Here is a 15,501-nt window from a genome sequence, read left to right as displayed (position 1 = left end):
TCACGGCAAAAAAAAGTGGTGGCACCAGACGTTCAAGGCAGCAGTGGGTGGACCCAGTGAGGTGGCGATTGTGAATCGAGGCACAGTGCGCAAGGCGGTTGGGTGACCAGGCGTTCCCACATTTGTGTGCACGTAAACCAGGCGAAGCTGGGAGGCAAGACAGATGGTGCAACCCAGGGCCCCAGCACCAGGAAATAAAGCCTCAAACCACCCATTGAAAACACCTGTGGGGGTTGAGGCGCAGGGAGAGACTCCCAGCCTCACGGGAGAGTTCTTTGGAGAGACCCGCAGGGTCCTAGAACGTACACAAGCCCACCCACCGGGGAATTAGTACCAGAAGGGCCCAGTTTGTTTGGGGGAAGTGGTGAAAGAGACTGAAATTCGACAGAGCAGAGCAAGTGTCCTTGTTCCCTCTCAGACCTCGCCCCCACGTACAGCATCACAACCCAGCGACTGATTTGCCCTTCCCTGGAGCCCAGGTGAACACCTAAGGCTCTACCCCTCACACATAACAGGCACTGACAAGGCCAAAAAGGCACAAACAGAAGAACAGATCAAAGCTCCAGAGCAAATATAACTAAGTGATGAAGAGATAGCCAACCTATCAGATGCACAGTTCAAAGCACTGGTGATCAAGGTGCTCACGGAATTGGCTGAATTTGGTCACAAATTAGATGAAAAAATGAAGGCTACGCAAAGTGAAATGAAGGAAAATGCACAGGGAACCAATAGTGATGGTGAAGAAAACTGGGTCTCAAATCAATTGAGTAGACCAGGAAGAAAGAAAACAACACACAATCAGAAAAGAATGAAAAAATAAGAATTCAGAAAAATGAGGAGAGGTTTAGGAACCTCCAGGACATCTTTAAACGTTCTAACATCCGAATTATAGGGGTGTCTTCCTCTTCAACCAGGAGGGGAAGAGGAAGAGCAACACGTGGAAGTTATTTGAACAAATGATAAAGGAGAACCTCCCCAATCTGGCAAAGGAAATAGACTTCCAGGAAGTCTAGAAAGCTCACAGAGTCCCAAAGAAGTTGGACCCAAGGAGGAACACACCAAGGCACATCATAATCACATTAGGCAAGATTAAAATGAAGGAGTGAATCCTAGAAGCAGCGAGCGATAAGGAGACAGTCACCTACAAAAGAATTCCCATCAGATTGGCAGCTGATTTCTCAAAAGAAATCAGCTTGCAGGCAAGAAGGGGCTAGAAAGAAGTATTCCAAGTCATGAAAGGCAAGGACCCTCTATCCAGCAAAGCTTTCATTCAGAATGAAAGGGCAGATAAAGTGCTTCTCAGATAAGGTCAAGTTAAAGGAGTTCATCATCACCAAGCCCTTATTATATGAAATGTTAAAGGGACTTATCTAAGAAAAAGAAGATAAAAAATGTATAGTAAAATGACAACAAACTCACAATTATTAACAACCACACCTAAAACAAAAACAAGCTAAGCAAACAACTAGAACAGGAACAGATCCACAGAAATGGAGAACACATGGAGGGTTAGCAACAGGAGAGTGGGAGGAGGAGAGCGGGGGAAAGGTATAGAGAATAAGTAGAATAGACAGTAGGTAGAAAATAGACAGGGGGAGGGCAAGAATAGTATGGGAAATGTAGAAGCTAAAGAACTTATAACACATGGACATGAACTAAAGGGTGGGGATGTGGGTGGGAGAGGGTGTGCAGGGTGGAGGGGAATGAAGGGGGAAAATGAATGGGACAACTGTAATAGCATAATCAAAATATATTTTTTAAAAATAACTATCAAGAAAAAAAATCACTACTAGGGTCACACAGTTTGCGTGTGCCACCTTTTCTCCTGTGATCGGTGGTTATTATTCCTACTGTCCGGTGACCACGTGCACACGTGCTTCCTGGTACACACACACCCAGTCTGCACAGAGCCGTGCGTGCCGTCGGGATGGGGACGGCGCACAGCGGGCTGGATGGCATGGAGTTGGGCGACATTCCCATCTCACCTGCCCGTCCCCAGGGGGTGGCTTAGGGGGAATGGAGGGGCCGGGGCTGCAGTTTTGCCTGCTTTTAATTAAACTGTAGCGATTCTTACTGAACGCATTAGTTTCTCGAGATGAGTGGATACCAACTCAAAAGATGCAAGAAGTGGGGCCCCACTGACCCTCAACCGTTTATCATTCAAGGTGTAGTCCGGCACGATCAAAAAGAAAAGGAAAATAATTGCGGTACTATTAAAAAGGAAACGAACTACACCGCTTTCATTTTATGTGCGTGATAGAGAAACTACCTCCTACAGGATTTGAACTTACACCCTATCTCACTGTTACACTCACTTTCAAAAGCCAGCGTCTTAACCACTAAGCCATAGGAATGCTAGACGAATGGCCCGCGATCAATTGCCTTTTCAGCTGTGATGCCGCGGGGCTGCGTAATGACATCACACCGGAACTCTCTGGCAGGAAAAGCAAAGGTTGGAAGTCAGCTGTGATACCAATGTGCTGTCCTCTCGGAGGACTGTACACGGGTACAGGAAATTCGAACTTGCGACTTCCTGAACCGGAGTCAGCGGCTTTACGCGCTATGCCACTCAAACTCCACGGGGACGCAGCTCTGCCGCGATGCCTCCTTGGGGATCTGTGGACGCACTGGCACAGAAATCGACTGCATAGATCACCTCCTCGCTCCGCCTTCGCTGCGCCGGTGTCGCACCCTGTGGCACCTGCAGTGGGCGCCACCGCCCGCGAAGAAGTTGTACCTGGACTGCGCATTGCTCATTGTGTTGTGCTAAGACCGCGTGGCCTAACGGATAAGGCGTCTGACTTCGGATCAGAAGATTGAGGGTTCGAGTCCCTTCGTGGTCGGTGCTGTTTTGGTCGATTGATCCTTGGCCAGCGGCATGACAATACTGAGTCCCCTCTCCTAGTTCCTCTGCCCGCTGACATCTATCTTCTAAGAAGCTTGGAGGTTCGCGCCGCTAGACCACCCTAGGTCTGAGCCGGCCCTTCCCAATCGTCTCGTCTTGCTCTTTAGCTTTTCGCGTAGCACGGCTGTGTACCCTCTGGTTCTCTGGCTGTCCCGCCGCGGCGACCTGTACTACGTTCTGGCCTAGGAGTACGCAGTCCTGCCGCAAGCGTGACGGAGAATTGTGACATTTGTGCACGTGGCATTACCATGGACCACGTGGGCGCTGTGTTTTGTCGTGCCCCAGTGGCCTAATGGATAAGGCACTGGCCTCCTAAGCCAGGGATTGTGGGTTCGAGTCCCACCTGGGGTGATGTACGTGGCCTTTCCCTAAAGGTAATTTTGGTTCTGCGAATGGGCAACCAGGGGCTCCAGTCCACGTGATTTGGACCATGGGCACTCCTCCGCCTCCGGAGCCTGCCTGCCTTCTTGACAGTCCCCGGTCGTTTGCAGTACTGCTGTCTAGCCTCGGCCTGCGAATTGTAGAAAAGTTGACAGAGGTGAGTGTTGCCGATGGCTGCTTTGTTTTCAGGGTACCATTTGGTTTTCCACCGCGCTCACTTGGGATCTGGGCACGTTTTTACTAGAATCCAACAAGGTTGGAGTGAATTTTTCTGAGTAACAAAACGGAAGCTCTTACCCCAGGTGGGACTCGAACCCACAATCCCTGGCTTAGGAGGCCAGTGCCTTATCCATTAGGCCACTGGGGCCTGCAGCTCACCCTTCTCGCATCTTTTCCTCTAGTAGACGGTCAGAGTTCGGGTGCAGGAGTCAGTGGGGCATCCGTTTACCGAGGGATGCCGAGCCAGGGATGGGCACGGGAGAGGCCCCCGGAGCTCACAGGCGAACGAGAGGATGCGGGAAGTCGCTACCCTGGGAGGCGAACTACCCAACCTGCAGCCTCCGCTCCGGGGAGCACAGTAGGGCTGGGACTGCCTGAACACCTGGACCGCGGCGGATGAAGGCTGAGGTTCGAGCCATCGTGTCTACTACAGAACCGACAGAAAGTCAGGTGTTTTAGGGAAAAGTGGTGTAAGGAGCGAACGAGAGCAGGCTAGGCTCAGTCATGAATACTGAAACATAAACCCTGAAAATCTTCACTATCACGAGACAGGGACAACCAGGAGGAACAAATCCTTCCATGCACACACACACACACACACACACACACACACACACACCTATGTATATGTTATATGCCAGCGTATAATATGCAGAAAAGAAATATATCAGCCAAATATATACTTCACCCTAATATTTTTTTCCTTTAAAACGGTTAGATAAAAAAATAGCACAAATAAAGAATCAGCACATTTTTTAAACGTCGCAACATTGAAAATCCACTATTACGACCCATGCACCTCTGAAGGATGTCGCAGCAGAAGCTACGGCCAAGGGCAGGCAGCTCCCGTCCCGTCAAGCCTGAGATGAGACTTGGCCTCCCCACGCCCCGCATGTCAGGACACAGGGCACTTGGACATGCTCCTCTGTTTCTCTCTCCAACACGCGGCGTCTGCAGAAACCCACGTCTTTCCTTCACATCAGCAAGACGAGTTTAACCGACCTGGCTCCAGCCTCCTGCCCTCATTTCAGTTAAATCAGCTTGTTTGTTGAAGTGTAACGTTCGTGCGGCAAAGTGCACACACTGCAGCCCATGAGATACAGAACATTCCCAGTCTCCCAGCCCCCCTCCCCCTCCCCCAGCTACTTTCCTGATGTGCATCACCGCTGAGCAGCTTTGCCTTGTTTTGAACTACATATAAGTGGAATCACTGATTGGGAGCTTAGCCTCTTTCGCTCAACATTGTGCCCAAGAGGTTCATGCAAGTTCCTTCTTTCTCCCTCAGCTTTTTAAAAGAATGGGTCCCACCCCTGGGCTCTGGTCTTTATCCCGTTGCCTGTTCTGTTCTCTGTGTGTCTTCCTCTCCTCCTGTCTGGAATGCTCTTCCAGGTCCTGTCACATGCCACCCACGTCTTCTGAGGGTCCAGCACTTTGCCCAGGGTCAACCCACAGGGGTGCCTTCTCCCGTTTCCCGCTGACACCATCTGAGCCGGTCTCCCTGGGTTCTTCTGCCTTGCCTCTTCCTCAACTGCTCCTGCCTTTCCCCAGACTCTGCTCGTCCTCCTGCACCCTGCACCTCCCAGAGGCAACCTCACTCCCAGCTGCAGGGCTCCGGCCCCTCTCCTGGGCATCGGCACCTGGGCATTCCTTCTCGGGCCCCACATAGCCAGCTTCTCCCAGGTGACACCATCCTCCTCATCCGACTGCCCTCCCAGCCTGCTCCCTCGGTGAGTTTCCTGTTTCAATGCACAGCACCGCCCACGTCGCACACCTGTTCCCTTTCCACGTGGGCCAATTTTCTGTCCCCATAATCCTTCTGCATCGATTTTCTCTCCATCCCTGCGGTCACTGCCCCAGTTCTAGGATGGGTCCCTGACTGCTCGCCGGGGTCAGTCTACCAACCGCTGCGCACTTCCCCGAGGCCCTTCCTCCTCCGCTCACGGCCAGATTCATCTTCCCCTGACAGCCTCTGGAGGGGGAGAACCTGAGCGTCTCGGCTGTCACACTTAAGGACTTCCTAGACCTGGCTCCCACTCAATGTGGCAGATGTGTCTTCCACAGCTCCTCGTCCCCTGGGTCCCCGCCAAACTGCGCTATTAATCACCATTCCCCGAGTACATACTCAGCGCCATTAGCCATTTATTTATTCATTTCGGTCCCACACCAGCTCGAGGAGGTAGCCGCTGGTAGCATCATCCCCAGGTGATAGACGGGAAACTGGGAGGCGAAGCAGTGTGCACAAGGCCCCGCAGCTGCGGGGGGTGGAGGGCAGGAGCTGCCCGGGGTAGTGGGTCCGGCTTCAGAGCCCATTCTCAGTGCGACAGTTCGCTGAGTGACAGGCAGGCATGGCCCTTGGCCACCCTGGAGTCTCCTGGTGACAAGCTCTGGTCTCGCTTGCACGGCCAGCTCTTCCCATCCGTCAGGCCCACCTCCACTGCAGCTTCTCCGGCCTTCCAGCGGAAACTAGTTGTTTCTCTGCCTCTCAGAATCTCTTTAGACCTTTCTTATGTTATTTACATTTTAGGTCATGTTACCATACAGGAATCCATTTTTTTCTGTTCAACTGATCGGATGTCAAATCTCTGCAAGAATGGACTTGGTTCATTGCTGATTCCCCCGGGAACTCACCCGGGGCCTCGTGGACCAATGAATGTCGCGCTTCCTTGGTCCCCAGGGGGCTGGCTCTCTTCAGGACCAGGACCACGTCTTTCACATCTTCTAGGTTTCCTAAGCCATTTATCGAAGACTTTCCCCCTTTGTTTACACGCACGCGAATGAGGTCCCTGCTCCCAGATCGTGTAGGCGCTACTGCTGTCTATTACACTGCATTTAAAGCACTGCAATGCATTGTTTGTCAAATGAGTGAAGTAGGTCAAGATAATAGAGAATGTTCTACGGAATTCGTACATTCTAGAGTAACCTACTCTTACGCTGGCCTGGGTGCTCCCCCGCCCACGGGATTGCAAAACCCTTTTTCTAGTTCCAACCCACTCTTTCCCTGCCCCCACAACCCCAGGGCCTACAACGGCACCTAACACTTGACATTCCTTCCCACTCAGGTGGTCCCCTGCTCCGTGTCTCTTAAAACCTAACCCGCCTGACCTGAATGTGAGGATCTCCACACTGAGCGTCTGTCTCCCTCCAGACTTAGCTCCCATGAGCCCCTGCCTAAAGCCACCATTCGGACGGCTTCCTCATGGTCTCGCCGCCCCCAGCCTTCTCTTTGGCCCCCTTTATCCATACTGTTCCCTTCAGCTGGCACGTGCTCCGCCCCTTTGTCCTGACGGAAGGGCTGCACCTTCGTCAAAGCCCCCCTCTGACGCCCACTCGCCCGCCTCAGCTTCTAACCGCACGTGTGCTCCTTGAAGGCAGACACCGCGCTCGCTCCTGTCCCGCCGGCTGCGACACCTAGTCCGCGCCAGTCAGTAACTGCTAGGCCGATTTCAACTGAGAGCAAGGTGGGATCCCGTTCTGGAGCGTTCTGAAGAACGGAAGCCGTCTGTGTTTAGAGTTTTATTGCAGCTCACACATGAAATGGGTAATTAAGGTTTGACACATGCAACTGCCGACGAAGACGGCTGCAGCCGGTGCCCGCAGCCCTCACTCCGGATGAACGTTCCCGGACGGCTCCAGCGTTCGAGACCGGCGCCAGCGACCGCGCACAGCGACTCAGTCTCCTGTGGGCACTGACGCTCACGCCGCTGCCCCACGCCCCGCAGAGCGTCTCTGCCGGCTCTGGAGGGTGACTTCAGTCCACCTCTACCCTCCTGCTCGTCTTGACGGCAGAACTGATTCTCTTCTTTCTCAGCCTTTCCCGGTTCGTGTTTTCTATCCTGCAAACAAAAACAGCGCCGTTAGGCCCGGGTGTCCAGCTGGTGCTTTTCAAGGTGGTGAAAGGAGCTGGCCTCTCGGCGGGGAGCGGAGCGGCTGAAGGAGCAGGTGCCGGCTCCCAGGTCTCCGCTGGGGCCAGTCTGCTCCCACCCTGGGGGAGGGGCGTTTCCACCCGTTGCTGGGAGGCTGTGGACTCTACCCTGCCCCCTTCTGCCCGGTGCTGCCCCTCAGGAGAAGTTTGGGGCGGTTCCTGGTACCTGATTTTCCACAGTGCAGCATCCTCTTTGGAGGGCTCCTTGGCCGGCTGGCTGGCTTCGGCAATCATGTCTCGAATTTTCTGTAAGCAATCTGCCAGGTTGCGGAGCTGATAGCGGCTGCATTCGGAGGTGAGTATCAGCTCTCCTGACTTGTTGATCTTATTTTTATGCTGCAGGGAACAAAGGCAAGACCAGAGTTCCACCGAGTAAAGGTTTAAACGCTACCAAGGGGTGCCCTGACCAGGGTGGGTCAGCTGGTCAGGCGGCATCCCACAAAGCAAAAGACCGCGTGTTCAATCCCCCGTCAGGGCCTATGCCTGGGTTGCAGGCTCTGACCCTGGTCAGGGTGCGCCCCTAGGGCACGAACAAGAGGTGACCTAGCCATGTTTCTCTCCCTCTCTCTCTTTCCCTCCCTTCCCCTGTCTAAAAAAGAAATCATTTAAAAAATAACACATAAAAACAATAAAAGCAACGGAGGGATTAAAGAGACAGAAAGGGGCCGGCCCTACCGTGACAGCTATCTGCTGCCGCACGGGCTCTGCGATCCAGTCCGCGGTGGCCAGGTGGAACCTGACTTCGGCCTTGGAATTCACTGGAAAGAAAGAGAGGAGGGAGCACGGGTCACCAGGTCTCTCGGCAGGCTCTGCGCCTGGGTGGCGGGTGACCATCCTGGAGCAAAGGGAGGCGAGAAACCCAACCGGGTGTGTTTCTTTCCTGTGTCAGCTTGGGGAGGCCCAGCTGGCCGTGGGATGAGCCTGCCGGGCAGTGGGGCACTTCTGGACAGAAACGAACCCCAGGAACTGAAGCCCAGCACCCCTCTCACAGTGTACTGGGTGCTGAGAGGAATGGGCGGGTGGGCTCCACGAGGACGCAGGGAATCTGCTTGGGGGCTGGCTGCCGGCTCCCACTGGGGTTTCCCTTTGTTTCGACTCACAAGCCGACCCATAGCTCAGTCTGAGAACCAGGCCACGTTCAGGAGAATAAAGAGCATTATTATAAACTGGCTTATTTAAGCTTCTGCTATTTAAAAAAAAAAAGCCCTTTATTCCCCACGAATGTAAACACAGAATCATCAAGTCCCTCTTCTGACAGAAGAAAACAAGGCGTCCCGTACCTTTGTTGACGTTCTGGCCCCCGGGACCGCTGCTCCGGCAGTAAGAGATCGTCAGGCGGTCTGCAAAACAGAACACGCCCCGAAGAAATGATGATCTCAGGGCAAAACATTACACACCTCTCTCAATGACACGAGACTACATATATATATATATATAAATGTGACATTCAGATCAGCAGAGTAAGAGATGATTTATAGAGGTCACAACTAAAGTCAGGAGTGACTTTCCCAAGGTTGCAGACAGCGGAGGCCGTAAAATTATGACCCAGGCGGCCTGCTTCTGGTCCGGTACATTCCAGCTGCCCCAGCTCTTTGCCCCTTGTTTTAGAGTGAGGATTCTTTCAAAAGGTCAACCTAAGAGACAAACTTAAGTGTTTTATTTCAGAACATGGTGGATGTGGTGCCCAGTAGCCTGTAAGCTCCGAGGACGGGTGTGTATCTAATTCACTGTGGGGTCCGCGTGCCTAGCGCTTGGGCAGCGTTTGAGGACACCTGCTGGGCGGCTGAGCACCCGAACTGGACCCGGGGCCTCGCTCCCAACTCTGGCTCAGCTGCTGACCAGGTGGCGCCGGCCAAGTCCCATGCTCTTCTGGGTCTCAGTTTTGTGTGTGTCTGCAATCTGTACAATGAGGTTTCTTCCTTCTATAATTCATGACAAGTAGCCTCACAGTGTCTGAAGAAAGAAGGGAGGCTGGAAAATTTGGGGTCACTTAGAAGGTGAGCTGCAAGACGTTTGGGCGGCAAACGACGGTGGTGGCCTGGTGGCGGATGGCAGGCCCCTACAGCCAGTGGTGACCCATCTCGGGACTGCTCCTGAGAGGACTTCCTCCCTGTGGCGGCTTGGGTGACGGGCCCACGCAGTACTGTACGGGGACCGTTCCCCCATGGCCCCACAGCCCATGGCACTGGCAACAGAACCTGCGTCCATGTATGTAGGCCACTGAGGTCCGGCTGGCACCGCCGTCCACTCTGTCTCTGCAGGAACTCCCAGGATCCTCCAGGAGCACCACAGCCCGGGCGGCAGACGGGGAGCTGTAGCGCGGCCCCCTCCCACTCGCCTCCCTTCTCCGAAGGCTGCGGTGACACAGCTTCTGAGCCCCTGTCTGACGCGGCAGCTTTCTGCCTCTTCCAGGCACGCGCACCCTGCGGGGCTCGGCTGCAAGCGAGGAGGTCGGCTGCTGGGCGTCCTCTCCCTTGTGTTGCTGTCGCCTGAGCGGGGGCCAGCGGGGCCGGCACCTTTGATCCTCTTCCTTTCCGGCCGGTGGAGGCCACAGTGAGGCCTCTGGATCTGAGAAGGACTGGCTGTTCCTTCCCAGGCCTTGCCTCAGGCTCGATGGGCGCACAGTTCTCAAGTGATGCACGCTCCGGCTCACAGGGAGACGTCCCCACGAGTCTGTCCTGTCCTCTCCCCTCCCCAAGGCTGTCCTCCTATCCAACTTCTTGTGCATCCTTTCAGATCTATGTATGCATGTAGGAATATGTATATATTTCAGATTCACATGTAAGGCACGAATACTAGCTTACTACACATATTCTTCCATAACTTGCTTTCTTCCAGCGACAATCAAGTCATCCATTGTAAAGATTATTCAGCCCTGGCTGGCATAGCTCAGTGGATTGAGCGCGGGCTGTGAACTAAAGCATCGCTGGTTCGATTCCCAGTCAGGGCACATGCCTGGGTGGCAGGCCACGGCCCCCAGCAACCGCACATTGATGCTTCTCTCTCTCTCTTTCTCCCTCCCTTCCCTCTCTAAAAATAAATAAATAAATAAAATCTTAAAAAAAAAAAAAAAAAAAACATTATCCCATGTCATAGGAACGTGAGGAGCTCTCCGTCTGAGCTGCACAGCACTCCGGAGTGGCTGCGCGACCATTTTTTATTTAATTTTTTTTTTTGCTATTCTAAACAACACTGAAAGGACTCCACTTTTGCACACCCAAAGTTTCTTTACTTTTATTAGGCTGAAAAGATCTGGGAGGAATGTGTGAGGGGTGGAGGAAATGGCTGATTTTTTAAATAAAATCAAATGACTTACCTAGAGGAATGTCACTGTTGGCTTGCTTTGCGTCAGCCTGTAATGTAATGCACACAGTGTCAAATAAATACTACTTGCTGGGTGACTCCCAACTGGCCCAGGGCAACCAGAGAAATGATGTAAAGCCATGGCGCAAATGTAATACAGCTATTTCCAGGACCCAGCAAAACCCCATCAGAGGACAGAAAAAGCTCCCAGAAGTGCCGTCTCAGATAACGCTCCTTCAGGAAAACAGAATTGATGTGTCCAGCCCTCCCTGCCCCGACCTGAGCCAGTGTGGGGACGATCAGAGGCTCCTGGGAGGCGGGAGGGAAGGCACCAGAGCACACACATCCGTCAGGGAAACTCCAGCGGGAGTACCCTCTGCTGGCCTGCACGGACAAACATGGGGGGCCGTGCTCCCTCTGCCCCTGGGACTTTGCCTGCCTTGGACAGTGACGGGCACGTCTGCCTTGAGGGTCTGTGTGGAACAGAACCACTCCCTCCAGGACGTCCCACCTCCGTGCCTCTCCCAGCTGCTCCCCTGGGAAGCTTCTGAGCTTCAGCTTCTGAGCCTCAAATCCACGGGCCCAGGGCAACCACTACCCCCGTGAGGCTCTTCTGGCCATCCAAGCTCAGAAAGTGTCCTTACCTGTCCTGTTGTCCACCCCCGCCCCTTCCATCTCAGAATTATTCCAGGGGCTGGGGGGCGGGTCCTCATCTCAGTCTGCCTCTCCACAGCACTGAGGGCCATGGGCCATGCCCTCCGTGCAGCACCCTCTGCTGAGCGATCTTCGTGGTTTTTTTTCTCCTCCTTCCCTAGGACTTTCTCACGCTCCTTTGCTTGCTCTTTGCCACCTTTCAACACGGACATGCCCCTGAAACCCTTCCACTTCTCTATCTGACTCTTTCCCTGGAACGTTTCATCCCTCTGTGTTGACACACGTATCATCTGTGTTGGTGATTCCCAACTTCCTGGCCCAAACCAAAACCTCTCTTCGACCGCAGACCCACAGCCAACAGCTCTTCGATGCCCCCTCTCAGAGGCCCCGAACACCAGCTCGGGGAGGGGGAGCGTCCCTTGCTCCCACCGGAAGCAGCTGCCCCGCACCCTGACAGCACGCGGCTCTGCTCCTCTCTTCCCAATGCCCGACGTGTCTTCTCCACTGGCTCACTTTCCGCTCCTTCCACTGCCGCGCTTGAAAGTGTCTGACACAGTAACTACAGATTCAAGTTTTTTCTCTGTTGCTAAATGAAAGAACGTTCTAATCTCAATGAATGGCAAAGCAATCCTTCCATTGCTCAAGGCCCCAGACTTCAACTCCTCTCTTATTCTCGCCTCTCCGCGAAAACCCATCGGCAGAGGTTTTCCATTCAGAATATATCTAGAACTGGAACAGTTCTCAGGACCCCTGCCACTTCCACCCCGCTTCTCCCCTCTCACCTGCATTGTTGCAATCTCCTAACCGGCCTTCCTGTTCTTCTCATCCTACAGCCCACTCTGCACAAGGCTCTGTGAGCATGAGCCCTGCAAACCCCAGCCGGACCATCCCACTCCTCTGCCTCGGATCCCCCAGCAGGTTCCCCTGCTGGCCTGCTTGCTGTCCCTCGAACAGGCAGAGCACGCTACCGCTCTGAGGTGGCGGCGGCACCTGCTGTTCCCACGGGATGGCCATCTCCCTTCTATTCCCACGGCTCGCTGCCTTGCTTCTTCTAGGCTCTACTCAAAGTCACCCTCTCAGAGGCCTTCCCAGACCATCCTATTTAAAACTAACACCACCTCCTACCTTAGTTCTCTCCTTCCCTCCGGGCTTTATTTTCTCTGAAGCGCGTCACCTTCTCACATAGTCTGCACCAGAATTTTACTTTTTGCTCTCTCTCTCCTTTAGAATTCAAGGTCAACAAAGAGTAGGATTTTTGTGTTGTGTTCACTACTCTATCCCCATGCCTAGCGCAGTGCACAGAGCATGCTCTCAATGGAAGTGTGTTGGCTGAGTGCATGAATCCATGAACGTTCTCTTCCAGTCCTGTAGGTGGAAACTCTTACAGAATTGGCTGGGTGCTATCTCTCCCGCTCCTGGGCCAGAGCCAGAGCCGGAGCCTGCACACAGCAGGCTGTGATGAAATGCATCCTGAGGATACGAATGAGAAAACAGTTTCCTCGGGTGTGCTGGGGCTACTAGAGGCTAAGGTCGGTGGACCTTTCCCACATCCCAGGAGGGAGCAAACAACATGGCAGCCTCCTGCATTTACTGCCCATTCTGCAGGGCCAGAATGCCCACATTTTCCCTGGGACAAGGATCTGGGTCTGAAGGTTGGGGAACTAATGCGGAAAAACTGATGCTCTCCCAGTACTCCCACACCTCCAGTCTCCCGAGGCGCCGAGACCCGCCCAGTGGTCCCAGTCCTCGGTTGCTCAGGCAACCAGCTCCCACTGCGGCCCCTTCGAAGAACGGCGCGCACGCCCAGTAGGGCCCGGGCTTCCAGACGTCCTCCGCCAGCGGCGAGGAAACGCCCCTTCCGTCTGGCCCTCCCGCTCACCGGGACCTTCCAGGCGGTGTCCACGCCCCGCGATTCCGGGTAGAGCTTGTCCAGGCTGTAGATGCTCTGGTATTCGGTGCCGTCTACCTGCTTGTGCAGCTCCCGGCGGGCGCAGTGCGCGGGTGGTGGTAGCAGCCAGGCCCCGGCTCGGTTCAGGCCCCAGCGGAGGCCCCGGGCGGCCGCCATGTTCGAGTCCCGGGACTGCTTCCGGTGTGCTCTTCCTTCCGCGGTCCGATAGATCGTGTTTCCCTTTGAATTTGGTTCCGTGCGACTTTTAGCGCCATCCGGGGAAGCAGAGAGCTGGGCTCCCTGCGTGGCTCTAGCGCGGCGCCTGTTAGAAGGTCCCCATCGGCTGGCTCCCGCAGGCCTGGTTGGCGCTCTGAGGTCCGCTGCAGCGGTGGGGAAGGCGTTAGCTAGCCAGCGAGTTCTCAAGGGAGCCCCCTAGTGAAAGAACCCCCAGATCTGTCTCCCCAGAAACACCCTCTCGCCCCTCCTCCCGGACCGTTCTCCCGCCACATCTCACACCATCCATGAGGCCAGCCCTGTCCAGCCTAGTTCATCTTCATCCCCTTTACCCTGCTGTACTTTTTGTTTGCCCTTTCAGATCGCCTAATCTTACTTTTCTGGTTCATTGCCTGTCTCCCAGCCAGAATGTAATAAGCTCCAGGAAGGCACTGGCTCTCTGCTGGATCCCCGGCAGCCAGAACCTGGCACATGATAGGCACTCAGTACACATTGTTCCGACCAATTCTTTGGCAAGGTGTTTTTGAAAGCTGAGGTCCGCTAGAACTGAGTTTTAGTAACTTGAGGCTCATCTCACGAGGCAGCCTATAAGCAAGACCCCGCTGAGCACGTGTGGGAAAGGTCCACAGCACAATTACCAGAGGGGAGGAGAGGCAGGCAGGTGGAGAAAGAAGTGTGGGTAGCCTCAGCACCATACATCGAGGTTGCGGGTGTGGCCCCCAGGTCAGAGAACAAACATACAAGAATCAACCAATGAATGCATAAATAATGAAACAACAAATGGATGTTTGTCTCTCTAAAATAAATAAATAAATAGATAAATAAATAAATAAATAAGTGGACTACACCCACCTCCCTTTGTGGGGGGACCAGCAGTTCCGAGGAGCCCCAGGGCAGTTGCCCCCAGCCAGGAGGTAGCCTGGGCTGAGGATGCAGGTGGAGGTCCAGACAGACAGGCTAAGCAGAGCCTTTTACAGGGCTGTAAGGGCGTGGACTCCAAAACTGAGAGGTTGTGGCTCCAAGGAAGGTTCCAGCAGAGCAAGCAGTGTCTGGAAACAGCTGAATGGTGGCCGAGTTACTTTGTTGAGAGGCAGGGTGGTAAATGAAAACAGCTCAATGAAAGCTAGTGATTATTAGCAATATTAGTGGTTGTTGGGGGTTTTTTTTTAGGATTTTATTGATTTACTTTCAGAGAGGGGGAGGGAGGGAGAGAGGGAAACATTAGCGTGTGGTTGCCTCTCGGGCGCCCCCTACTGGGAACCTGGCCCACAACCCTGGTATGTGCCCTGACTGGGAATTGAACCGGCGGCCATTTGGTTCATAGGTGGGCACCCAAGCTACTGAACCACACCAGCCAGGGCTAGTGGTTGTTTCTTAATAAAGAGTTCTATTTTTAGGAAAAGCATAATTACCTAGAAAAAAATATGTGCTTGGGGATGTTGGCTGTTTGAAACAGGAAATTGTCATCAAATCAGGTCTTTATGGTCTTTGCCTCGTTGATCCAGGCAAATCTCTAGGAGGGAATAAACTGCCCGCCCCCACTGGCCCTGGCTTTGTAAACCCAAATGGGGCAGAGGATGGCTCTGGGTTGGAAGGGGAGTCTCCTGGGTCCCTCCCTGTCTTAGTCCCAAGACCTCAGAGGCATCTGCATGGCGACTGGAACGGCTTCTCAAGGGAGCCAAACCAGGACTCCTCCAGGTCCGCGCTCCGGGGTTATGAATGACAAAGTCACCGCCGTTCAATCATTGCTTTGAGCTGGGCTCCGGCCCTGTGCCTGACCCAGAATGATAGGGAAAGGAAGCTGCAGGTTTCCATGGCCCCAAATAAACACAGCCTGCTCGGGCCATCTGGCGCCCTGGATTCTGGGACAGGAGGAGGGTAGAAGAGAGAATGAGACAAGTTACCCTGGGGGGCGGGGGCAGGGAAAGCAGCTGCCAGGCTCCTTGCACCTGCTGCTGCGGTGAACCATCCAGAATAGAGACCCTTCTGGGAGAA

At 54.0% G+C, this 15,501-nt stretch overlaps 1 protein-coding gene, 1 long non-coding RNA gene and 3 other non-coding genes across 7 annotated transcripts; 3 read left to right on the top strand and 2 right to left on the bottom strand.

The window, feature by feature from the left end:
- Positions 1-2,472: 2,472 nt before the first annotated feature.
- On the top strand, positions 2,473-6,916 carry LOC123817643. Its single transcript, XR_006785468.1, has 3 exons — positions 2,473-3,443; positions 5,054-5,232; positions 6,030-6,916. It is a non-coding gene; the product is annotated as an uncharacterized LOC123817643 (long non-coding RNA).
- On the top strand, positions 2,771-2,843 carry TRNAR-UCG. Its single transcript has one exon. It is a non-coding gene; the product is annotated as a tRNA-Arg (tRNA).
- On the top strand, positions 3,184-3,256 carry TRNAR-CCU. The gene has a single exon. It is a non-coding gene; the product is annotated as a tRNA-Arg (tRNA).
- On the bottom strand, positions 3,581-3,653 carry TRNAR-CCU. Its single transcript has one exon. It is a non-coding gene; the product is annotated as a tRNA-Arg (tRNA).
- An 89-nt stretch (positions 6,917-7,005) lies between the features above and the next one.
- Positions 7,006-13,507, bottom strand: MRPL58 (mitochondrial ribosomal protein L58). Of its 3 annotated transcripts, none has more exons than XM_045837437.1 (6): positions 13,264-13,507; positions 10,744-10,780; positions 8,708-8,767; positions 8,103-8,185; positions 7,594-7,763; positions 7,006-7,333 (listed from the first exon to the last, which is right to left on the bottom strand). In XM_045837437.1, the coding sequence occupies exons 1-6, from the start codon at positions 13,447-13,449 to the stop codon at positions 7,048-7,050; spliced, it is 822 nt and encodes a 273-aa protein (XP_045693393.1). In that variant the 5' UTR covers positions 13,450-13,507; the 3' UTR covers positions 7,006-7,047. The 3 variants fall into 3 exon arrangements, with proteins under 3 accessions (XP_045693393.1, XP_045693391.1, XP_045693392.1); XM_045837435.1 differs by having other exon boundaries at positions 7,006-7,338; positions 13,264-13,494; XM_045837436.1 differs by having other exon boundaries at positions 7,006-7,338; positions 13,351-13,494.
- Between the last annotated feature and the right edge of the window lie 1,994 nt (positions 13,508-15,501).

This window comes from Phyllostomus hastatus, unplaced genomic scaffold, assembly GCF_019186645.2.
Source record: "Phyllostomus hastatus isolate PE091 unplaced genomic scaffold, TTU_PhHast_1.1 phas_contig_210, whole genome shotgun sequence".
NCBI lineage: Eukaryota > Metazoa > Chordata > Mammalia > Chiroptera > Phyllostomidae > Phyllostomus > Phyllostomus hastatus.
Note: the sequence above shows the minus strand (reverse complement) of the source record. Positions and strands in the feature narration are given on the sequence as shown.

Bases quoted from the DNA above. Each gene is read 5' to 3' on its own strand.
- MRPL58 (XM_045837437.1), bottom strand. From the start codon at position 13,449: ATGGCGGCCGCCCGGGGCCTCCGCTGGGGCCTGAACCGAGCCGGGGCC. The intron at 8,186-8,707 runs GTACGGGACGCC...CTTTCTTTCCAG, and splicing joins GGGCCAGAACGTCAACAAAG to TGAATTCCAAGGCCGAAGTC. The intron at 7,334-7,593 runs GTACCAGGAACC...TTTGCAGGATAG, and splicing joins GCTGCACTGTGGAAAATCAG to AAAACACGAACCGGGAAAGG.